We start from the raw sequence: 24,873 nt of genomic DNA on the forward strand, positions 1-24,873 counted from the left end.
GAGACAATGTTAACAAATATGATTTTTAATTGGTAGCCATGATAGGTTGTTACGATACTTAGATACATGATCATACTTACGTCAATAGTAAACTATACGTATGCCCCAGTTCTGCAGACGTTGTAATATAATCTAGATGTGATATTACAAGCGAGTTAATAAGCATTTTAATGATGGTAGTTGAAAGTAATTTTCTATTAGAGTTAATCCAGAATAGGTAATAAGACATTTTTTTGCATACTTGAGATATCTGATCTCTCCAATTTAGCTTGCTATCAAACACAATTCCTATAGATATTTCTGATTGCTAACTTCTTTTAAAACATCATCGTCAATAGAAAACACTGGAGGTGATTCATCATCACTAGCAGATTTTGGCTTGAACCACATTACATTACATTTCTTCACATTTAACTTCATCTTGCTTTCTGAAATAAAACATGATATTAACTGCAAATTCTCACACATTTGTCTTTGAACATCTGAATAATTGATACCAGAACAAATTACAGCTGTATCATCAGCAAATTGCAGGAGAATACCATGTTTAACATATAAGGGACATTTCATTCATGTACTCTAAAAACAAAAGAGGCCCTAAGGCACTTCCTTGAGGTATACCACCTTTAACTAATCCCCAATCTGAATATTTTCCATTAAACTTGACATGTTGAAAACGATCACTTAAATAATCTTGTGAACCATGCTAGTTCAACATCACATACACCAAGAGAGTTAAGCCTCTGAAGCAGAATAACATGGTCAAGAGAGTCAAAAGCTTTCCTTAGGTCAAGGAAAGCAACACAAGCAATAGCCTTGTTATCAATTGCATGTACAATAGTGTCAATTGCAGTTAGTAATAGTTGCTCTGTAGATCTCCCTCTTCTATAAGCTCCTTGATAATCAAACAGTAAACTATTCTTTTCAAAATATGAATTAAGTTGGTAAGCCACAATCTTTTCAAGAAGCTTTGCAATTATAGGAACTACAGAGATTGGTCTAAAATTTCCAGGGTCTTCGAAAGAACCAGATTTATGAATTGGGCCATTTTTTCCACTCTAAGGGAATGGTACCAGATGACCACAATGATTTATTGTATGGAAAATGTTTTCTGGTGCTATTTGTTTAAGAAGAGAAGCTGAAAAACCATCAGGGCCAACTGACTTTCTTACATCAAGCTTTTTAAGCAAGGACATAACAATATAGATGGATCAACAGTATCAAAACAAAATTTATTACTAGTAACATTAGTATTAATGTTTGGAGTAAAACTACTTGCTGGTTGATGACTGATGGTAATAGCAACATTACGAAAAATTCATTAATATCATCTAGAGACAATCGCTTACTATCAATAGCACTATGATAAGTTATAGTTATATCCCGGTACGAGGGTGATATCAATGTTATTCCACGAGTCCGAGGCGGGCGAATTTTTTTTTTGTACGAGGTTTTGTAACTTTAATATTTCCATTTAATGGTTTTACGGAAATATCCATAAAGTGAACAGATATCAATTACTCGACCCTGCACAATCGAACGTAATCATTTTAGTTACACTGTAGACTATACAGCTAGACTCTGTACGTAGTTATGCTTAAGCTTAAACAGTCAGCGCGTTCACCTTAGGTCATTGAAGGACCCTCCTAGTAATGAATGCTATTTTTAAGACACGCATGCAATTAGCTAGTTAGCTATTCATTGTGTCCCTAGACCTTAATTGTTCCAAAGTGTCCCAGTGGTTCAAATATAATTGCATGCATTTAAAAAGACACATTGTACATAACTGACTACTACAGCCGTACTGAAATTCCACAAGACTAACAAGAGTGCAAAAAGTTGGCCACACTGTGATATGATGAGTTCACCATTTTCCAGCATTTTGAAGGCCCTTTGAAACATTGACAGAAAAGTTATGAGGGCGTTTACCCTTGGGCTCTCTTCTTGATGGCATGTTGTAGCGATTAGTGTCATTTTCTTTTCCTCCGGTACAATTCAATTTTAGCGGTCTCCCTGATGTAACTGTTCCTTTACCCCTAGGTGTCCCCTTTCGACGGCGACCTGCAGCAGTTGCCTGCACTGGGATTCTATACCCTCTTCTTAACAAACCAGGTTGAACAGTCAACTTTTCCCCTGGAGACCATGCAAATTGATGCAATGCAGAAGCAAGCTTCGCAGTGGTACTACTTGCACACATATCTTGATATCTCTTTACAAACTTTTCAATTCCTGAGACCATGTTATAATCTTGATCCTTTTGTTGCAGGTGTTTTGTCATGTCTTCCATTACAACTTTTAGCTGTGACAATGTTTCAGAATTCTGGTCAACGTTTGCATCTTCTTCAATTTGCATCTCTTCACTGATTTCACACGTGCCATCCTCAACAACGATTGGGATCACAGCACTCTCTTCTTCCTCGATCTCAGGGAATTGCCTTTTACTATCACAAAAAGTTTTTTCATCAGATGCCTGCGACACAGCTGCATACATTGACAAGTCAGCCTCTGCCTTTTCTCCTAATGCTATATATGCCATCAGCTTCCTAGATTCAGGGTGCATGGAAGGAATAAAATTTATACTTGACTTATGAAAGTTGATAGCAACTGCTGCCTGGTGACTGCATGGAGACCCATCACTTCCTAGAACACAAGTGCAGAACCCCACAGACATATCCACTGTATACACATCGCCAGTATCCCTTGAGCTTACAACCTTAAAACTGATCATTGTTGTCCGTAGTGTATATGTTTTCCAGCTTAATTTTGCTTGCATTGATACCTTTGAACTTCATAGATACGTAGTGATCAAACCTGCAATGAGCTATGCTGAGCAGCTTCCTCTGATAGTAAAGTTCTAAAGCATCTGTCACAAAGTGAAACATTTGAATGAGATTGTAGGCTTTGACACGACTAAATATCAATTCTCTGAGAATTTTCATGCCAGCTTCTGAATAATTGTTGGTGTGATTACCACGAACTGGCAAAGAAACACGAAAGCAAAGAGCCCACTGGTGTCTCTTGGTCCAAAGAGCTTTCACATAATTGCAAAAGTGGGGGTACTTGGATGCTGTAGTGTGCTTTAACAAATCACTGTAGCTCTCATTTAGTAATAGCTCAGATTTGCTATACAAAAGCTTTTTTAGCAAATTAATTAATATCACACGATCTCCCTGAACAATTTTGTTTTTACCATCATATAACCATGTCCATCGTCTCTGCAAGAAGTGGAATGAGCAAAGTAACAATGTTGAAGAAGGCCATACTGACTGCAAAGCAGCTTGTTCTGCTGCACTGTCATCTGTAAGTATGACTTTAGGTCCAACACTTGTACCGCTGTTGTAAAATGCATCTTGCGGCCACACCTTTTTTAAATCTGATAAAGCTGAACATAATGTAGATTCCTTTTCATCTGATGTCAATGCAATTCCTAAAGGAATGGATCCTCCTGCATGATTAGTTGAAAAAAGAAAGACAGATGTATTGAAGCGATCAAGGCAGGAAGTTGAATCACAGTACATGACTTCTGCCGCTTGTGGGAGGTTCTGATGAGCTCTTGTCATCATTGGAGTACAAATGGTAACAATCATTGGCTGAATAGCACATTTACGTCTTTTTGGAGGCTTGCCAGAATCACTGCAATCACTAATTTCTCCATCATCAGCGGATTCTCCTTTATCATTGGGCTTCATGCTGTCAAAAAACTGTAAAGTTGCTTTCCCACCTATTGAATTATATTTTTCATTATATAACCTTATTTCTTCTTCGAGTTTTTCAAACATTGATTTTCCATTCTGTAGTCCCAGTTCTGATTTCCTCCATGTATCAAACAATCTGCTTACATCTTGAGGATTAGGATTGACTGATCTATCTGCTAGTGTGGCCTGTGTTGAATCTGGATCTCCCAGCAGTTGTGATTCGTGATAGTGTCTTGCAGTAGCAGCTGAATGGCCCAGAGCAAACAGTGTGAAGTATGCATCCTTTGTTTCTTGGGATACTGATTTAAAGCTCAAGGTATGAAAGCATTTGATCGGATGGTTATGCTGAAACAGAAGTTTGACATACAAAGGATGGCTACGCTGTAAGGAAGTAGCCTTGTTGTTTGTTGCAAACAATGTAACAGAGAGTCTTGAAGGACAATTTGTTTTTTTGTTCCGTAAGGTACTAACCATAGTTGGCTTTTTAGGCTTCTTGCTTTTAGCGCTTAGCTGCTTTGCTGTAAGTTGTTTTCGATAATGGTGGCAATGCATGTCCAGCTTATACAACACTCTTTTTAAAGATGGATTGTATGTGCGGGTCTTGCGATATGTGCATTGGCTTGACTGAAAAAAAGCTGTAATCCAATCATTAAATTCTTCTTTGGAATGCAAGTTAACTCTAAATTCTACATTGAAACACTCCTTAGGTTCACCAGAAAATGCTTCCTGTGTCAAATCTTCGTACTTCTCGATGACATAAGTGTATGACATATTTGTACTTGTAGATTTTGGTGGAAGAATTGCCTTTAACTCATTATTTAAGTCATCCCATGTAATAATACAATTAAAACTATCCTCAAATGCAGTTTCGTCAACTAGTTCCATCTTGGGTTCTGTATCAATTGATTTCCTACTTTCATCAAGTTGTAAAAGCTCAACTGGTTGCACCTCAGGTTCTGTAACAAAGGATTTATTGCCGTCATTGAGTGCTAAGATATTGACTGGTTGCACCTTTGGTTTCATAAACATTTTACCACTACTGCAAAAAGGATCCTTCTCTTTTAGTGGCAAACAATGATCCTTCTCTCCTAGTCGCACAGAGTCACTTAGTAGCGTGTCACGAGTTAACAATAACTTTGTGTTAGCCAACTCATTTGCTATTCTCTGACGAATTCTAGGCATTTCCACCTATAGTGAAGATAAATAATATTACTGTCAGTGATATAAACACCACATAAGATAGGACATAGAATTAAAGCACCACTAAATTAAAATACTACTGCAGACGACCGCAAAGTATGCATATGCATAGTACAGCCCTTCCATAAAGATATGCACCTGAAACATGATAAATTGGATACTTTTGTGCATGATCCTGAATATTAATGTTGATAGGACTGAGACAAATCGTAACAACTTCATTTCCTGAATGTCCAAACAAAACAAATTATTATGACATGGATATGCTATCTATGGTTGCACTTTAATTAGCATATACTAATATTCATAAAATTACAAAGCTTGTAGCAATAGCTATGGTGAAAGATCTGTAAAAAGGAATAAGGGAATATGAGAGTGCTTAAATTATCTGTATGATTTCATACCACTATACAAACACCATATTTTAGCTATGGCATAGTTCATACATAGCCTTGACTTATTATCATAAAAGCTGCCCTCGAATAAGAGCCACTGCTTGTATTTAAATATGCTGGTTGAATTGTTTGTAATACATGCACATTCAATACTGAATCCAGGAATATATTTAAGTCAGCTATCTGATTAAAACAGCACTTTTATGAGAGTATCTTAGTGTATAAAAGCATTTAAGGAATCAGGTCAGTTATTGGAGAGTCCATATAAATGCCCTGGCCTTAGTGCCACACAAGCCCATGGTAGTCTCTTTGAAAAACAGCCACCTTTGCATAATATCTGGTTAGTTTTCCTAGCTGAAAATCACAATAACCATGGCTACCAAACATGGCAAAATATTCAATGTGTACATCGTACAACATATGTACCTAGCTATTATTACATTGTACATGTACCTGTGTAAAAGTCATTGGGTAGTCCAGTAAGAGGCATCGGGCATACTGTATAATATGATACGAAACAACATTACTGTGTCAATGTCTTAATAACAGTAAATCCCTTACTTCTAACAGAAATACTCCACAGTCATACTGATTGTTCTGCTGTGGTATACTCTAATAACATTAAAATGTATTGTACATTTTCTACCAATATTACGCACACATTTAATCTTACACTCATAGTTTTGCATTGCCAAAGGTCCTTTGAAACAAGCTGCCGTTCATGAAAAAACATCCTAATTTTACAAAGCATAGCTCAATCACTAATTAAAGTATTTCACATACTTTAAAGATTCAAAACAACAAGTTTGTTCAGTATTCAACGAATCATAGTATATCATCTTCTTATTGGCTAGTTCTATTGTCTAATTAATAATCAAATACTTTAGCAAAGGTGCCATACTATGATTACTAACCATCATTGTCCAGTGGCTGTCATTTGAAAAAATAGCAAGCAAATAATCACTCTCCAAAAAGTTTACCTTAAATTTAGCAAAAAAAAACAACAAAAAAACATAGTAAAGCTAGTAAATATAAAATTATATCAGTATACGTACCTTTGAGTACCAATTCTGCACACCAGAGTAGCCTGTCTCTAGTAGCTTCTTTGTAAAGAAACAGTTAAGAATAGTTAAACGTTGGGCACGACTCTGATGAAAAGCAGCTTTTCACAATTATGCTAACATTGTTACTAATTACCAAACCTTCTGAACATGATCTTCTAAAAGCCTTAGGTAGTCTGATATTACCTACAAAAACAGATACATAAAAAATATTACACTTGCAGAATCAACACTATGTAAGATATCATGAAGTATAGTTTCATGTTTACAATACACAATCCCTGAATATCTACAAATCTGAAAATGCTCGTGTGAAAAACTTTCAAGACTTATGTACTTGAAACAGCTCACAAATTAATTTTCACTATAGTGTAAGCAATCAATTGCTAATCAACTCAATCGTTGGAAAATATATTGAATGCATGTTGTACTATAGTACTGTCTAGAGGTAATGTTACACTTGCGAGCAGTTGACACTCGTGTAGCCCATTGTCGACCTGTGAATTTCTTTGGCATGTGTGTGTTAGTAACTCACCACATGTAGCCACAAACTCGAGCTCCCTCTGGTGGTTGCTCCAGTAACCGCATGCCTTCGCATGTGATGATTTCCAGTTTTGTGTCATGTCAAGTCAGGGCCTGGATTTGAGCACTTGTGAGGTATTGTAACATTACCACTGGGCGGTACTGTATATAAAACAGTGGGATTTAATGCAATGAAGAAGTGTCGCGGTTTGTTAAGTGTAATAATAACCAGGGTAAATATTCGACAAGCAAAATCCTTGAATCCTGTTGCAAGTGTTTTAACCAGCACCGATTCACATACATGCAATGTACATAATGACTTAGCTGTGAAGTGCTAACATTAATTGTACCTTATCTGAGAGCCACTGGTTTCCAGCAAGACAGTTATAATATTCATCACCATGTTCTACAGTCAGCTCATACTCTGTACAATCCATATCAGTGAGGTCAATCACAGCTGACTCCCCTAGAAATGCAGTAAATCCAATTGTTCAATTATATCGGTGAATGCAAGACATTATTGGGACAAGCCTACATCTATACATAATACCGTAACCCACCATTAAAAAATGGTATGATTTTATTAATTAGAATTGTTAATACATTGTGGCATATTTTGAGTCGTAATATACAATTAAATCAGTGCATGTGTGCTCTATCAGTAAACAATTCAAGCAAGACGGACTAACAGGTACACGATTGAGCCTTTATACAAAGGCTCCATCGAGTCACCCCAACAAATGCACACTTAATTGGCCCAATTCAATTGCTTCTAACCACGATACTGGCAAATACTAAAACGTACTGTAAATAAAATCACACTTCTCACCTGTAGCAGTATCACTATGGCCCTCGCTACTTTCCATCTTTCTATTCCTTGGCACCCCCACAACGCCAGGCAACGACCCACAATAACGCGCCAAACAAATTACGTATTTAAGTAGGCTTCCGGAAACTCCAGTTTATGTAGCTACTGGTGTACGAAGTTAAAGTGGCCAAACCTCGTACAAAAAAAAAATTCGCCCGAGGCGGAGCCGAGGACGAGTGTAATAACAATGATATCATCCGAGTATACGGGATATAACTGTTATATATATCCCAGTGCGCGGGAGTGCGCAGAAGTTTACGGATAGTAAATTAAGTTCCGGTTTGAGTTCCTGTCACTGTGCTCAAGTTTTCGTCCGAATTGTGTGGAGATTCTACTTCGTAGCTACAAGAGAGACCTTACATACTGCCTACAAACTGTAGCGAAGGGCGGTGTTATGAAGCAGCGGTTCCAGGTACGATTCGCCTTCGTCAGAAATTGGTAGCTATGGTGGTGTGCAAGAGAAAAATAAAGACCGACAAGTGGCTACCATAGTCCAAGATAGAACGATGAAGCTAGAGGAAGTTAGTTCTTCACCATAGTTTATATATATATAAATGACAGCATAGTGACCGTTGGGAGTGATTGCTGGAGCGAAAATCGTCACGGACTATTCTTGACATTTGTTAAACTAGCTATCACAGTATTGGTAACTTGTAGTGTTATTGTGTAAAAGATTAACAGTTTTCTTGTAAGATTTAGGTAGTTTTAAGTGCTGTATTGGTGTGTTTTGTATCAATATTTCCTTATTTGGCTCTTTGTTCCAATGCCATTCGCGGTTATTATGATGTCACGAAAGAGACTGAGTGGCTCCGCAACAGGGTGATAACGTACAGTAGCAGCGCCGCTCTGTCTAGCTGTATGGTAGTTATAACCCAGCGCGGCGCTTTGATACTCCCACGCACTGGGGTTTAATTACTGTTGTCACGACCAATAACATTGTTGACACCAGAAGAGTATGGACAGATTCTTGCTGGAGGATTCAGCATAGGCCGCTTTGCCGGTGATGTGGCAAAGACATGTAGCTATGCATAAAAAGAATCAAATGAACCTTGCTGGAGGATTCAGTTCAGTGAAAAATTACATGAACCAATATAGTTAATCAGATCTAGTTATACTTATAGTAGAGAAGAAATTACTTCAAATCATAAATTCTATATGTTAAGGGCAGTGCATGCATGGGGTATGAGATGTACTGAGGCTGTTATACGCGCGAGTCCCAGCTGTAACTGTCTCGCAAAAATATTGCTTTAAGTGCGAAGAAACCACCTATAACTATGAACATTACACTCTCCCACCTTAGGGAGAGGAAAAATCCTTCCTGAGACGGGGAAATTACATGGATTTCCGTATTTCTCTGTAAATTATGCAGTAAACTATTACGTAAGGGGGGAGTTTGTAAAAGGCGGAATAAGGAATAGCGGAATAACGGAATAACTCGCATCACAACGAATGGGCATTTATATGGCTTATGCAATGTTAGGGTGATTGTACTGTTACAGCTGTGAACTCATCCCTCGTAGATATCCTTACAATGTAGGGTGATTGCGTGTACTGTTACAGTTGTGAACTACACTGCTTCGTCGCTCATAGCCGTCCTAGCGAAGTGATTACTATACGCTCTTACTACTACTGTATGTAGCTAAGTATCATTGCGCTAGCACAGCTAGAATATACAGTAGTTAGCTATTAGTTTCGTTTTAAGTCTTCATCCTTCCAGTGGAGTGTTGAAACGAAACGGCTGTCACACACCCTTTTGCTCGCGACATTGGTACCATACTTTACATACAGTAGTAGCTAGTAAGAGCTATAATCAAATGTAATTTTGCACTTCGTAAGCGGGTACTGTATGTTAAGTATGGTACCAACGTCATGAGCAAAGGGGGCGTGACAGTCGTTTCGTTTCATCCCTCCACTGGAAGGATGAAGACTCGAAAACGAAACTGATAGCTAACTACTGTATATTCTAACTTAGCTACATACAGTAGTAGTAAGAGCGTATAGTAATCATTTCGCTAGGACATCTGAGTGACGAAGCAGTGTAGTTCACAGCTGTAACAATCACCCTACATTGTAAGGATATCTACGAGGGATGAGTTCACAGCTGTAACAGTACAATCACCCTAACATTGCATAAGCCATATAAATGCCCATTCGTTGTGATGCGCGTTATTCCGCTATTCCTTATTCCGTCTTTTACAAACTCCCACGTAAGGGTTAAAAGATTATAGGGTTTCCATCTAAGTACTTCCTCTGTTCCTCCAGGTGCAGTATTGAGCTTCTCGGTGAACTGTTATCATTGAATCAAGCATGGGAGAATTTAGCTACACATTCTGCGGCTGTTTTGATGATGCTACAGTCTGTAAGTTATAGCTATTCGTCCCACGTGAAAATAATCGTCGTTCGCTCACTCTCTCTCTCTCTTTCTATGGACTATGACGACCGGAGCAGGTCTCCTGACATATTTTATTCCGTGCTACATGGTGGGAAAGACGGCTGAAGCTGTTGGAGAGAGTTGCTGTCTACATTGTCTGGTTCAACTGATCCCTTACCTCAACTGGTACTATCTCGCTGTTTTACGTGGAAAGGTTCGCGAAAATAAAGGGATCGGGGTGAGTAAATGTTACCGGCGGCGTTTGCAGGACTTTACACCTGTATTGTTTGTGTAGGGTTCGTTTGGTGAAGACTGCGCCCTTGCTCATTACACGTTGTGTGCCATTACTCAAATGTACAGGGTGAGTACAATAGTACAGCATACTGGCCGCTTTGCCGGTGATGCGGCAAAGACATGTAGCTATGGGTATACTGAAGACATTTCCTGCACTGTGAAATAGCAATGCATGCATGTAGCACGACACAATAAGCTGTTCTTCCTTGCAGAGGACATTACATTGCATACTACACATACATTGCATTGCATACTACAAAGTATAAAAACTGTAGTTATATTTTGCTTTAATCATTTCCGCTAGCTAATAAATTTACTATAGACAATGAAGCCCAGTTGGCAGTTGCTAATGCATATGTGACCCAATTTTGGAAAACCATCTTTTTTGGCACATTGGTCAATTTTCTCTTTTGTAGCTAAAATGAGGCACTGGGTGTTTATCTATCTTGTGTCAAAATTTCAGCTTGATATCTTGAAGGGTTCCAGAGATATGGTCAAATTACTGTCTAATACATTACAAAGTATCTTTTCATAAATTGCATTGAATTCTGTGAGTGATTAAGCATGACAAATTGTGGCAAATCACTTTGTTTACAAATAATTCTATTCCCTGTCTAAAAATATTATAAAGAGACTTCTGATAGTTAAATCAAGTGCTCCTGGTCCTTTTCTTCAATTAAATGCCATGTATCATTGTTTAAAACTTAGTTTTAACCATTCTAACACCTGAACATATCATCCCATTTGTAAGTTAATTGTTGTCCCACGCATGGTGAAATCACTACATGGTCTGATAAAATCATCCATATCTCCTAGCAGAAAGAAGCTGTGGGTGTGAAAATTTCACAGGAAGAAGGCTTAATAGTTGCTTTATCCAAATGTGTAAAAAAAATTATTTTAAAAAATATTGCTGAAATTTTCAATTGAGTTTTCCTGTAAATTTTGCATGTGTCCAAAAGGATGGTTTTCCAAAATTGGGTCACATAATATATTATTATGATGTAAATTGTGTATAGGAGCCACCCTAATGTGCAGTAAACCACTGTGAAGTCACTAGCTTCGCATATCAAAACTTGCTATTGGGAATTGTAAACCGAAGTGGTCAAAATAAAATTTTACGTAACACCAAGTTTTACTATTAGATCTTATGAATTATGTATTATAACAGCTAAAAATCAACTCCATGTCATTTTGGTAGTCTTAGCTTAGTCAAACCAGTTGGTTGAAAAACCTTGTTTACAGCCATCATTTCTTGCCCTATGTAAAATGCATGCATTTTGTACTAAATACAAAAACTGCAAAAAGTAATCATTAGCACGCATAATCTCTAAAGGACATTATACAAATAATTGAAGCCCTTGAATTGCCCTACACAATTCCACCCGAAGTAATGCTCTATCGTTACCATAGTATCATTTATTTACTATTGATTACAACATAATATGCACCCCCATGCAATTTATATTGGAGAATCTAATTACTCGGGTGGGAAAAACCATAAAAAGCAACCTATTACTCTCAACCAAATTCGCTAAACTTGCTATTATTCTACTTGTCAACACTTGCTGATTAAGAATCCGCCCGAAATAAGTGTCTAACCAACTATTATACCAGGCTGAGTTACATTGCAAAACATATGAAAAAGCAGCATTTTCATGCTGTTTTATTACGTATCTGAATGAGTAATTTGGTGATACAAGGCTCTATCCTGCCTTTTCTCTTGGTCACTTCACAAACTCCTATATATCACTTGATTCGCCATTGATCACGAGTTCTGATGAGCCATACCAGATCTCTGTAAATTGAAGTATGCGGAAGTTATGGCACCATATTTACTAGACAGTGTCATTTTCGCATATATTTTAAGTTATGGATTTTTATAATGTACGGTAAAAGTTGACAAATGTTTTGATATGGTGGGTCTTGTGCACCACAAATAAGTCATAAATTTTAAGTGGTACAAACCGTTTCATGGTACTAGTTTGTGATTAAGAATCGCGTAAAGTTTTCTATCCCTTCTCTTGATAATCTATGATTGTAGTATAGGATGATGACTGTGTGTCTACAAGGCACATCAAGGTTAGTATTGTAGTTCTGTAAGATTTGTCTCAAACATCAGCGCCAGTGAAACAAAGTTTGTTGGACGTTTAGTTTTGTTACTACACATTGCATCACTATGATTTGTGTTTTCCTTGGCATCTGCTGGCTGTTTTTCCCTGGTCATGTTGGCAAACTTTCCCAGCTATTTGCTTGGTGTAACCAGACCTTTAGAGATGGGTGGGCACACCTACTTTTCACCCCATACAACTAGTTATTACAAAATGGGAGTCCTGTCTTTAGTGGACTCTACACAGGCACATAGCAAGTGATACACACACAAGAAACATGCTCATGTTCATATGAGGTATTATTAGAAAATGAAAAGTTTAATACATCATACAGTACAATAGTTCTGTATAGTAGGGACATCAAAGGTGTGAGGGCGGTCCGTGATATAATATCACCCAAAAACCTGCCATGATTTTTCCTTAAGAAAAAACCTTGGTATATTGATAAACATACAATGCTTGCGCTATTGTCTTACCTTTATCCTTATCCTTCTTTACCATGGCCACCAGTCAAAGTTCTACCGCTGAGTGTAATAGACTACAGTACGGCTTTCATCTACCAGTGTATATTGCATCAAACTATTCGAATACACGTGGTCGTTGTACCAAACTATTTGAACACACATACATGACTCGCTGTTGATACTGATCAGTGAGAGCAACTTGCAGTGAACTATATAGCAATGTATAAGTCAATAAATATAGTTTATTTAGTAACAATGTTAAACCGATTGAGTCGGGTCATCCAGGTCCCGCTTTACAGATTATCCAGGTCTGACTGCACGTACTAAATTAAACATGGACGTGTTACTACGCGTCATAGCGTAGCCCTGCTTCTTTTGTGAGCCACGCTCACTTATGTAAATTACTGTCTGTAGACATATGGTAGCCACGCCCATTCATCAGTCTGTAGGTATGCACGAATCCACGTCCATTATTGTCTGCAGGCTTATGTATAGCCACGCCCACCGATCAGTTGTTATTGTATGAGTCATAATCTAGTATAATAGTGCTGTGATTAACTCAATATTATGACTAGTTTTGTGAAAAGCAGGCTATTTAGTGGTCATGAGCTTTGCAATAAAAACTTCACAAACAAGTATAAGAAAAAATTAGAAATTTTAATTAGTATAGGGACAGTATATAGTGCTGCAATAAAAATTACTGAAACAAGTTGGATTGGAGTAGTACGTAATGTCCAAACACTGTAAAACAATAAGAAGTGAATATCCCTACTGTGCTAATTTTTTCTTATACTTGTACATATATTAACTTGTAGGTAGCCATCCAGCCCAATGATCGCCATAGGTAAACATTGTGTGACATCAAAAATGAACCTGCCACAATAACTAACAATATAAAGAATTCACCGTATGCTTGCAAACTGGCAGTAACTTATAGAGTCCATTGATCACTGCAATATGCAATGCTTGTTCAAGTAAATCTTGTACCCTAAGCCAAGGTTTGAACAGAGCAATGCTTACTGACATAGTATGTATATACTTTGTAAGCAAACACCAGCTGCTAAGTAACGTAAGAGTGCTTGGTCAGATGGTATCACTGAAATTTGAAGCGGCTGATCAGTGTATGATGCATGTAACACTTTACAATGACTTCACCTTTTCTCCATTTCTGGCTCCATGATGTATTTCATTATAAGTAGAAGGGAAAATTTGAAAATTTGAATTGGGTTAGGGATCAAAGAATAAAGTACATAGTGAAACAAGGGAATAGCAAAAAGTAGTGAAATAAGAGAAGTTACTTATACCTGCAGATTTACTAATCGGCGTTTAATCCCTAATTCAGTCTATGCATGAAATCTGAAAAGTGCAGGGGCCATCATGTTTCCTCTTCATCTATGTTCCACCCATTACAGCGGAATGAAGAACAGTGTGAGAAGTATCTCTTTAATTGCCACAGAAAGTATGGGTTAGAAACTAGAGAAACAAATACCACGTGAAAACTGACTTATTAACCTCCCTATCAATCATTTTCAATCCCTTTATCTCAATCTTTATACTCCAGCTAATTGAAATATGGTTTGATTCAGCTGCAAATTTATGTCACACTATCATCCAGTTGTCTGGACCAGATGATTTGTTTTGTCACTTTTAACCACTCAATCACCAACAAAAAGGCTCCATGGCTGTTGCTCACAATTCATCAATGATAGATTCCATGCTCTTCTCCATCCTTAACCTATTTTATAAAATTTTTATCATGTGAACTGTAAGACTCTCTGGATCACATGATGTGGTTGTTTAATGTTTCTTAGCAAATTTCAATTTCAACTGATGCTTTTGTCGACGATAATGTCTTTTACTAGAGTACTGTCCATTGGCAAGCAGGCCCCTTTGCCCAGGGAAATTTGGCTGGTTAATGCCCATCCATGCAGGCCTGCACCACTGTTTATGCTTCAAAGCTCTTGCATAAGTCATCCCATCACTAATGCTGTAGACAAACGTAGTAAGTAAAGATGGCAAAACAGTAACAAGCAAACTACATGATGCATGAAAATGCACAAAGAAGAACTAAGAATCAACAGTGAAGTGTAACATTTTATGCTTTCAAAATTTGAGAAGTACATGGATTGTACTTAATGAGGTTTTAATGTAGAACTAGCCCAAAAAGGACTTCTTGGGTTGAGTGTATGCAATGCAAATCACTCCCACCCCCAAAAAATAAAAAAACCTGCCACCTACCAATATAGCCATTTAAGCCTCAGAATGACAAGATCAGCAAATCTGGTTACATCAAAATGTCTAATATGTTGTAGCAACATTTCATGAGCATACTCATTAGGAATGCACATAAATATAATGTGTATGGAGAATAGAGTTGCTTGCAGTAAGCAGAGTATTTGACTGTTGGAGTGTTGCACAAATACCACCGGAGGCTAATGCTGAAATAAGAATCTATTTCTTTAATTTGAAGCTGGAATGAGAGTGGGCATGTAACCTTTAGCACTCCTCCCAGACCCTGCACATCTCAACTAAACTATATAGTTTGAAGTGCATCAAGTAAGGCACTACCTGGACTGCAACTTGTCTGGAGATCAGTCACACCCTGGTCCAGGATTTTATTACAGAATTTTGATATTATAGGATATTATTCTGGCACCCTACAATGTAGGCTTTCGGCATATTCAGTAGCCATTTGCCAAGATCAGCATCTAATCTAATTATGAAGTATGGGTATAATTCACTACAAGACTTTGCACCAGTATAAGGTACAGCCAGATTTTGTTGTTGTCTTGTAGCTATATAATAATTGTACAGTGAGTCAGCAACCTGTTACTATTAAAGAGAAGTCCTTCAAGTACCAACCCTTCTAAAAATAGATTTGCTAAGTACTCTGTACCTGTCAATTTGTGCAACTATATGTTTGCTCATCACACCAGGGTGAACAATAATAACTTTGCTAGAGGGATAATCAAATCTTTACAACTTCATAGGTAGCTTCCACATATCTCACTATCATGAGATGCAATTGGGTACTGAGGATATGGTCAACCTAAATTGTATTTTGGGTGAAAACTTGCCTGCCTGGTTGCTTGTTGCAGAATAAAATAGAGATTCGATGCTGCTAGTGTCAATCACTCAAATAGTTATACTGAAGGAGGCACTTGCAGTATATGCTAGTGTCAACAAACGTATCCATTTATGGAGAATAGCTGGTGTTCATTGTTTTTATTTATTTTTACTGTAACTATTAGTCGTACTATTAATGTAAAAGTGAAGGTAGGGTTTTAGCAATAAGAAGTATAGTGAAACACAATAATCATATGAATTATGATAGCTATTATAACATAGCTTTGTGGGAAAATCCCATATTACTACCATCTGTTCAATGCCAAAGTAGCCACATAGCTTTTTATTGCTGGAACTCTACTTTATTTCTTTATTTGCATAGCTACGTTATACATGTATGGCTGTGACTGCTTTATTAGAGTGTCTCAATCTCCTGCTGTCTCAAGTGAGTTATGAAATATATATTAAGGGGTGTGGTTTGCTATGTCTAGTTTTCTACAGCAAAACCATTATTGCAGCTAACTCTGTTTGTTAAGAGCAAAACAGCGTGTTCTGATCATTTAGAAGGCATGGTCAGTCCATGCAATTACAACTACACATATCTGCTTCATTTATAGTTGCTAAAACGCTTCGAATAGTTCTGAGGCCTCTAAATACGCTCCTCTAAGGGAAGTGTTGATGTGGAAAATTTACACCTTGGTATGGTTTCCTTGCATGAAGAAAACAATGATGATATAAGAGGAAAGACAAATCGTAGGAGGCAGACACTTGTTGGAACCAGAAAAGGCACGTGCCACCAGTGAGATTGTTATTGTGGAATGGTCGCCATGTGTAGCTTTGTTTGTTTGGCCTTGAGTCTTGTGACTGTGGTCCTGAGGTAGGCTGGCAGGAAGGCATGCAGGCAGATCAAAATTCAGGTTTTGGTGATTTGAACAAAAAAGCAAAAAAACAATATCCACTTATCTGTGAGTGTTCAAGTTTCTTGTTGTTAATGCTGGATTTAATGATAGATGCACTAAGAGAATTCTGTAAAAGTAATTTTCGTCATGTAGGTGTTTCTATGATGGTTTTAAACCACAGCATTTTGGGTGATGTCTGTCATTTGAAGGGGCAACCCTACTAATCAGTACTACTGAACTGTTTGATAGCTATTTTTAACTGTTATTTCTGTACATGTATGTTGCAATTGTGTAATTTATTTATGCTGTGTAGTCTACATGTACGTATGTGTGTTTGAATGTATTTTTTATGTGTGTGGGGAGCACATTTATAGGTGATAAAAATTCATGTCTTTAACTTACCGTCTAAATATTTTGAGGGAGAAGATTTTTGTTGATTTTTGAGATTTTGAGGGTTACCAGTGAAAATTTTTATATTTAGACCTCTGGGATTGTTTACAAATCTGCGACATTGCTCAACCTCGAAAATATTTCCCTTTGAAATATTTAGGCTATATGGTATTGATAACCGAACTCTCTCTAAGTGATGAAAGCCAAAATATAGCTAACAATTTAGTTTGTGATGCAAACTTTAGTACCAAGAGTCCATAATCCTCAAGATAATCCTCTCTATCATGGATCATGGACTCTAGCACACTGTACTTATATTGTTGTTACTATTTACATGTTCTCACTGCAGGGATTTTTCTAGAAAATAAATTCAGGGGGGGCAATCCGAGTTTTTCAGAAATTCAGGGGGGGGGGAGAACTTAAATTAGGCTAAATTTGTTTTATTGTAGCTAGCTAGCCATCAACTAAATTTTATGATTTCAAATCAATTTATCATTGCTTCATCATTGGGCTGGTTGAGGCAGAGTTGGGGGGGGGGGGGGGGGGCAAAATGCCCCCTTTGCCCCCCCCTAGAAAAATCCCTGTCACTGTGTATTCTGTGATGAGCTACTGTTCTGTTGTTGTTATAGGAAGCAGTTAATGGTCCTCAAGTGAGGAGTATGGCCAGAGAATAAAGAACACTAGCTACCCTGCTGCCTCAGTGACATGATTTTGTGTTTTTGTATTGCTTTATTATAGTATAGCTCTGCCAACTGTACATAGGTTTTTAGCACTAGTAGTATTCGGATAAAATACGGAGTATCACGGTATGCGGCGTGATTGCGTAGCACGAAAAATCACGCGAGATTTGTTTTGGAGATCAGGTGAAGTGACGAAATGGTGTAAGAATAAGGAGAATGGTGAACGTCACTAAAGGATTACTACTGAAATGGTAAAAACAATTGGTGTGTTCGCTGTGTTGTGTGTGCTATTGGCATGTAAATCGCGAAGTGTAGGGCAGTGTTTCGTCTTCACTTGATTCACTCGTTGAAAGTAATTGACGGGCGGAGGTGTGACCCAACTTTTACATGAAATGTAATGGCAGTGCTTTTTACCTGTGGGTAGTGTTATCCATGAATTATATGCACCTCCATGTGTCAACTAATGGCATAAACGCCTGAGCAAGGGGGTGTCACCATAGATACTAGAATACACAATGGATTAGAAACGCAATACATTTTAGGGTTACGGGCTCGATACGGTCACGTGATGACTTTTAAGGGGCACAGCAGCATTTTCCGAGGGGTCCGACACTTCGGAAAGAACGTAGGAGATTTCCAGATTTCTACTGTGATTTCTGATTTCCAGGTTGATTTCTGCTGATATCCGCCCACGTAAGCTGTAGTTTACGGAAAAACTTCTCCAATTTACAGAGAAACACGGAGGTTAGAGGCTTGATTTCTACCGCAGGAGTGTACGAGATTTCACAAAGTGTCGGACCCCTCGGCATTTTCAATAGGCACAATACATTTTTGTCGAATTCGCCTGGAGTTTTCTCGAAAACAGGTGTTTTGTTCAATTTGTTCATACTTTTTTAGCACTCTCGAAGGTATGAACTTTTCTTTAGTATAGCATGTATCGCTAGACTCGTTTTCGCAAAGCCAGGAAAACCCCCACAGCCACTACCGTCATGTAGCCATTCTTTCACTTCGCTTACGGAAAGTAACTGCTGTACAGTGCTAAAAATAATTATTTTGTATTCATTACTATGTGGCGAAACTGTTCAGCACTTCTAAAACTTTGTATGTAATACGCCCTATGCACTAAAACCCCCACAGTAGTTTTTGAACACAAATTTTGCATTCCTTCCTTCACACCTTTGGTTGTATGAAACGACTAACCTTCAGTCACAAACCAATAAATAGCTGAATCCTTTGGCAATGATTTAACGCTTTATAAAACCTGTAATAGTAGTCTCAGTGTTAAGAACAACTGCAGTTTGCACACTTGGTAACGTTGCCATAAATCACGTGACCGTATCGAGCCTGTAACCGTAATAATGTATTGCGTTTCCAATCCATTATGTATTCTAGTATCTATGGTGTCACGTAGGTACGCGTTGTAGGTAGATCTGCGACTGCAGTCAAAGTCTTGAGCAGCCGAAATTTTGCTTTGACCTGTGACTAAGAGCCTCTTTCGACCTTTGATCGGTGACTTAGCGACGATATTTCAGCACTTTTTGATTGTGGGTTGGACGCTTTTACCCTTGACCGTTGAATTGGCACAATTTTGGTGGCCTTGACCTTTGACTTAGACTTTGACCGCGGTCACAGATCTACCTACAGTGAGTGCCTGTGTGTCACCCCCTTACCTGAGGAAATACCGTATAGCCGGAAATTTTCAAGGTACGAAACTTTCGCGAGTGATGATAGTTTCGTGAAAATATAATCGTGAAATGTTTCAGTTTATACACATAGCTATTACCCACTTTCTAGGCTTTCGTGGATTTAAAAACGTGAATATCGTATTTTGCACAGTTTCGTGAAAGTTTCATCCCTTGAAAATTTCCCACTATACAGTAATGGTCTCTTGTCTGCTCAAAAGTGCAAATACCATCTGGTGACAATGCTTGAATTTCTTCGGTCCGAAAGAGGCTGGCCAATCAGAATTGAAGAGTTAAAAGCAGTGAAAAAAATCTAGAAACTGAAACATTGAACCTCAATTGCATTGAAATTTTACTAGGTTTTGCTTATCGATTAGAGATTATAAGTGCCCGCGCTGCCATCCAGCACTTATAATCTCCTGCTAATCGATAAGGTTATAGATACACGAGACTAGGCGTAACAGTTCCTCCTGCAGTATTTAGCTTCTTGGTGAACTGCTGTCAATAAAGCATGGGAGAATTTAGCCATACATTTTGCGGCTGTTTCAGGCTTGATGATACTACAGTCTGTAAGTTAGCTGTGTCGTTCGCTTGCTCACTCACTCACTCATGGTAACAACACCATCATCCCAGGATTGGGCAGAGTTTGCCTCTCTGCCCACTGTTAAAGCATTTATTATTGATTTATATTATTATCTTTGATTGATTAACTCACTCACTCTCTCTGACTATGACACCCGGAGCAGGTCTCCTGACATATTTTATTCCGTACTACATGGTGGGAAAGACGGCTGAAGCTGTTGGAGAGAGCTGCTGTCTACATTGTCTGGTTCAACTGATCCCTTACCTCAACTGGTACTGTCTTGCTGTTTTACGTGAAAAAGTTCGCAAAAATAAAGGGATCGGGGTGAGTAAATGTTACCGGTGGCGTTTTGCAGGACTTTACACCTGTATTGTTTGTGTAGGGTTCGTTTGGTGAAGATTGTGCCCTTGCTCAATACACGTTGTGTGCCATTACTCAAATGTACAGGGTGAGTACAATAGTACAGCATAGGCCACTTTTCCGGTGATGCGGCAAAGACATGTAGCCATGGGTACACTGAAGACATTTCCTGCACTGTGAAATAGCAATGCATGCATGTAGCACGACACAATAAGCTGTTCTTCCTTGCAGAAGACATTACATTGCATACTACATAACTAATTGCAAAAGTAGACAAAAGTAATGTAAGTCTTGCCAGGGCTCCTGTACTGATCACTCTTTGGCTATCAGTGTATGGTAACCCTGAGTCTAGGCCCCTGTTTGTATACTGTACAATGTCTTAATAATCAATAAGATGTTTATCATCATCAGTTCAAAGTATACAAACTGTAGTTATGTTTTGCTTTTAATTATTTCTGCTAGCTAATAGATTTACTATAGACAATGAAACCCATTGCTAATGCATATGATGTAAATTGTGTATAGGAGCCACCCTACTGTGTAGTAAACCACTGTGAAGTCACTAGCATTCGTGGGTCATGTGCACCACAAATATTCTTTTAATTGTACCACAAATAAGTCATAAATTTTAAGTGGTACAAACCATTTCATGGTACTAGTTTGTGATTAAGAATCGTATAAGGCTGATTGTTAAAAACAAATTTTAATAAATCATGCGATAGTTTTCTATCCCTTCTCTCAAATTTCTATGATTGTAGTATAGGATGATGACTGTGTGTCTACAAGGCACATCAAGGTTAGTATTGTAGTTCTATAATGTTTGTCTCAGACATCAGCACCAGTGAAACAAAGTTTGTTGGACGTTTAGTTTTGTTAGTACATGTTGCGTCACTATGATTTGTGTTTTCCTGGGCATCTGCTGGCTGTTTTTCCCTAGTCATGTTGGCGAACTTTCCCAGCTATTTGGTTGGTGTAACCAGACCTTTAGAGATGGGTGGGCACACCTACTTTTCATCCCATACAACTAGTTTTAAAAAATGGGAGTCCTATCTTTAGTGGACTCTACACAGGGACGTAGCAAGTGATACACGCACAAGAAACATGCTCATGTTCATACAAGGCATTATTAGAAAATGAAAAAAGTTTAATACATCATACAGTGTGATAGTACTGTTACTGTATAGTAGGGACATCAAAGGTGTGGGGGTGATCTGGATATAATGTAACCCAAAAACCTGCTACGATTTTTCCTCACAACAACACGACAATATTGGTTGGGTAAAACCAAGCCTAAAAATGTCTTCAGATCGACCCAAAACGTTTCTGTAAAGTTGCCACAGAATTTAAAAAAAAATTTATTCGATGGATTTTTCTACTGCCTACCTGCCTGACAAGTGTATCGGAAAACTGGCTACAGCTATAGCCCTAATTCTTTCACAGAAACGTTTCTAGTTCGCTTAAGAAAAAACCTTTGGTATATTGATAAACATATAATGCTTGCACTATTGTCTTACTTTTATCCTTTACCATGGCCATCAGTCAAGGTTCTACCGCTGAGTGTTAATAGACTACAGTACGGCTTCCATCTACCAGTATATATCGCATCAAACTATTCGAATACACGTGGTCATTGCACCAAACTGTTTGAACACTCGTGTACATGACTTGCTGTTGATATTGATCAGTGAGAGCAACTCGCGGTGAACTATATAGCAATGTGTAAGTCAATAAATATTATTGTTAAACCGATTGAGTTGGGTCATCCAGGTCCCACTTTACAGATTGACCCCACATGCTAAATTAAAAGTGGACGTGTTGCTACACATCATAGCGTAGCCCTGCTTCTTTCATGAGCCACGCCCACTTACGTAAGTTACTGTCTGTAGATATATGGTAGCCACGCCCATTCATCAGTCTGTAAGTATGCATGAATCCATGTCCATTATTATCTGCAGGCTTATGTAAAGCCACGCCCACTGATCAGTTGTTATTGTATGAGTAATAATCTAGTATAATAGTGCTGTGATTAACTCTTAAAATATTGTGACTAGTTTTGTGAAAAGTAGGCTATTTAGTGGTCATGAGCTTGCAAAAAAACTTCACAAACAAGTATAAGAAAAAAATAAATTAGAGTAGGGACGGTGTAGTACAGTAGGGATATTCACTTCTTATTGTTTTACAGTATTTGTACATTACGTACTGCTCCGATCCAGCTTATTTCAGTACTTTTTATTGCAGCACTATACACTGTCCCTCCTCTAATTTAAATTTCTAATTTTCTCTTATACTTGTATGTATATTAACTTGTAGGTAGCCATCCAGCCCAACGATCGCCATAGATAAACATTGTGTGACATCAAAAATGAACCTGCAACAATAACTAACTATATAAAGAATTCATCGTATACTTGCAAACTGGCAGTAGCTTATAGAGTCCTTTGATCGCTGCAATTTGCAATGCTTGCTCAAGTAAACCTTGTACCCTAAGCCAAGGGCAATGCTTACTAGCATGGTGCGTATATACTTTGTAAGCAAACACCAGCTGCTAAGTAACGTAAGAGTGCTTGGTCAGATGGTACCACTGAAATTTGAAGCAGCTGATCAGTGTACGATGCATGTAACACTTTACAATGACTTGACCTTTTCTCCATTTCTGGCTCCATGATGTATTTCATTACAAGTAGAAGAAGAAATTTGAAATTTGAATTGGGTTAGGGATCAAAGAATATAAAAGTACGTAATGAAACAAAGGAATAGCAAAAAGTAGTGAAACAAGAGAGGTTGCCTATACCTGCAGATGTACTAATGGACATTTAATCCCTAATTCAGTCTATGAAATCTGAAAAGTGCAATGGCCATCATGCTTCGTCTTCAGCTATGTTCCACCCGTTACAATGGAATGAGGAACAGTACAAGAAGTATCTCTGCAATTGCCACAGAAAGTATGGGTGATAGGTATAATAGCTACCAACACAGCCACAGAGAAGCCATATTGTGGCACTATAATTTGACACTTTGCATTGTCAGAAAAATATTGTACATACTGTGGGAACATCTTGGAACAAAGCAACATTAAACAGTGAAAAAATCAAGTCAGTAGCCTTATGCCTTGTCGAGTTATGCTTGTGTGTAGGCATCATTTAGTTAGTTAGTTAGTTAGTTAGTTAGTTAGTTAGTTAGTTAGTTAGTTGGTTAGTTAGTTAGTTAGTTAATCAGTTCGTAAAAATTCAGTTAAATAGGAGATTTTAAAATTCCATAGAAACTTGTGGAGTCATTCTAAAGGCATGTATTTTGGGCTTGGCTATACAGCTGTTTTGAAAGAAAAACTGAGGCTGTTTTTCGGGTGATTTTGAATGGCAAGAACACCATGATCCCTAATACAGTACAGTGAAACCTCTATAATCTGACGCTCATTGGGATCCAAAATTATGTCGGATTACTGAGGATTACTGAGGATTACTGAGGTAGCATCACATAGTAATTTTGATCCAACACAATTATAGAGGTATTGATAACAAAGGTGTCAGATTAAAGAGATGTTTCAGGGTACTATGATACTGTATGAAGGTACCATCTATACTAATGTTCAGTCATCACTAGTACTGTAACTGAGAAATACAATGTTTCACTCCTAGTTATAAAGATTTTTAAAGCTGGTGAAATAGATAACATGATACCTGTCAACCTGTTCGATAAATGTGAAGTGCAGTGGTGCATTTAGCTACTATATTGCTGTTCCTATTTCACTAATCTAGTAATGTCTAAATGTACTGCATGAATGATTTAGAGACTAGAAACAAACACTACATGAAAACTGACTTATTAACCTCCTTATCAACCATTTTCAATCCCTTTATTATATATCTTCGACTCTTTGTACTCCAGCTAATTGAAATATGGTTTAATTCAGCTGATTCATGTCACACTATCATCCAGTTGTCTGGACCAGATGATTTGTTTTGTCACTTTTAACCACTCAATCACCAACAAAAAGACTCCATGGCTGTTGCTCACAATTCATCAATGATAGATTCCATGCTCTTCTCCATCCTTAACCTATTTTATAAAATTTTTATCATGTGAACTGTAAGACTCTCTGGATCACATGATGTGGTTGTTTAATGTTTCTTAGCAAATTTCAGTTTCAACTGATGCTTTTGTCAACGATAATGTCTTACTAGAGTACTGTTCATTGGCAAGCAGGCCCTTCTGTCCAAGGAAATTTAATGCCCATC

The 24,873-nt window shown here is 37.8% G+C and overlaps 2 protein-coding genes across 8 annotated transcripts in view; one reads left to right on the forward strand and one right to left on the reverse strand.

Annotated features, from left to right (window-relative positions):
• Window positions 1-1,738: 1,738 nt before the first annotated feature.
• Window positions 1,739-13,104, reverse strand: LOC136260413 (sentrin-specific protease 5-like). 3 transcript variants are annotated; one of them, XM_066054138.1, is made up of 11 exons: window positions 7,703-7,899; window positions 7,224-7,339; window positions 6,493-6,537; window positions 6,346-6,438; window positions 6,205-6,270; window positions 6,074-6,153; window positions 5,964-6,024; window positions 5,852-5,902; window positions 5,744-5,788; window positions 4,707-4,883; window positions 4,433-4,651 (listed from the first exon to the last, which is right to left on the reverse strand). In XM_066054138.1, the coding sequence occupies exons 1-11, from the start codon at window positions 7,737-7,739 to the stop codon at window positions 4,571-4,573; spliced, it is 852 nt and encodes a 283-aa protein (XP_065910210.1). In that variant the 5' UTR covers window positions 7,740-7,899; the 3' UTR covers window positions 4,433-4,570. The 3 variants fall into 3 exon arrangements, with proteins under 3 accessions (XP_065910209.1, XP_065910208.1, XP_065910210.1); XM_066054137.1 differs by lacking the exon at window positions 7,703-7,899 and adding an exon at window positions 12,991-13,104 and having other exon boundaries at window positions 1,739-4,883; XM_066054136.1 differs by having other exon boundaries at window positions 1,739-4,883.
• Window positions 9,940-24,873, forward strand: part of LOC136260411 (uncharacterized) — a 45,378-nt gene continuing 30,444 nt past the window's right edge. For 4 of the 5 annotated variants that reach the window (XM_066054130.1, XM_066054131.1, XM_066054135.1 and 1 more), the window contains exons 1-6: window positions 9,940-10,100; window positions 10,190-10,350; window positions 10,408-10,473; window positions 17,963-18,264; window positions 20,442-20,602; window positions 20,661-20,726. The gene's annotated coding sequence lies outside the window, so the exon portion shown is untranslated. The remainder of the gene's footprint in view (window positions 10,101-10,189; window positions 10,351-10,407; window positions 10,474-17,962; window positions 18,265-20,441; window positions 20,603-20,660; window positions 20,727-24,873) is intronic. The other variant, XR_010703529.1, reaches the window with a different exon arrangement.

Source organism: Dysidea avara, chromosome 7 (assembly GCF_963678975.1).
Source record: "Dysidea avara chromosome 7, odDysAvar1.4, whole genome shotgun sequence".
Taxonomy (NCBI): domain Eukaryota; kingdom Metazoa; phylum Porifera; class Demospongiae; order Dictyoceratida; family Dysideidae; genus Dysidea; species Dysidea avara.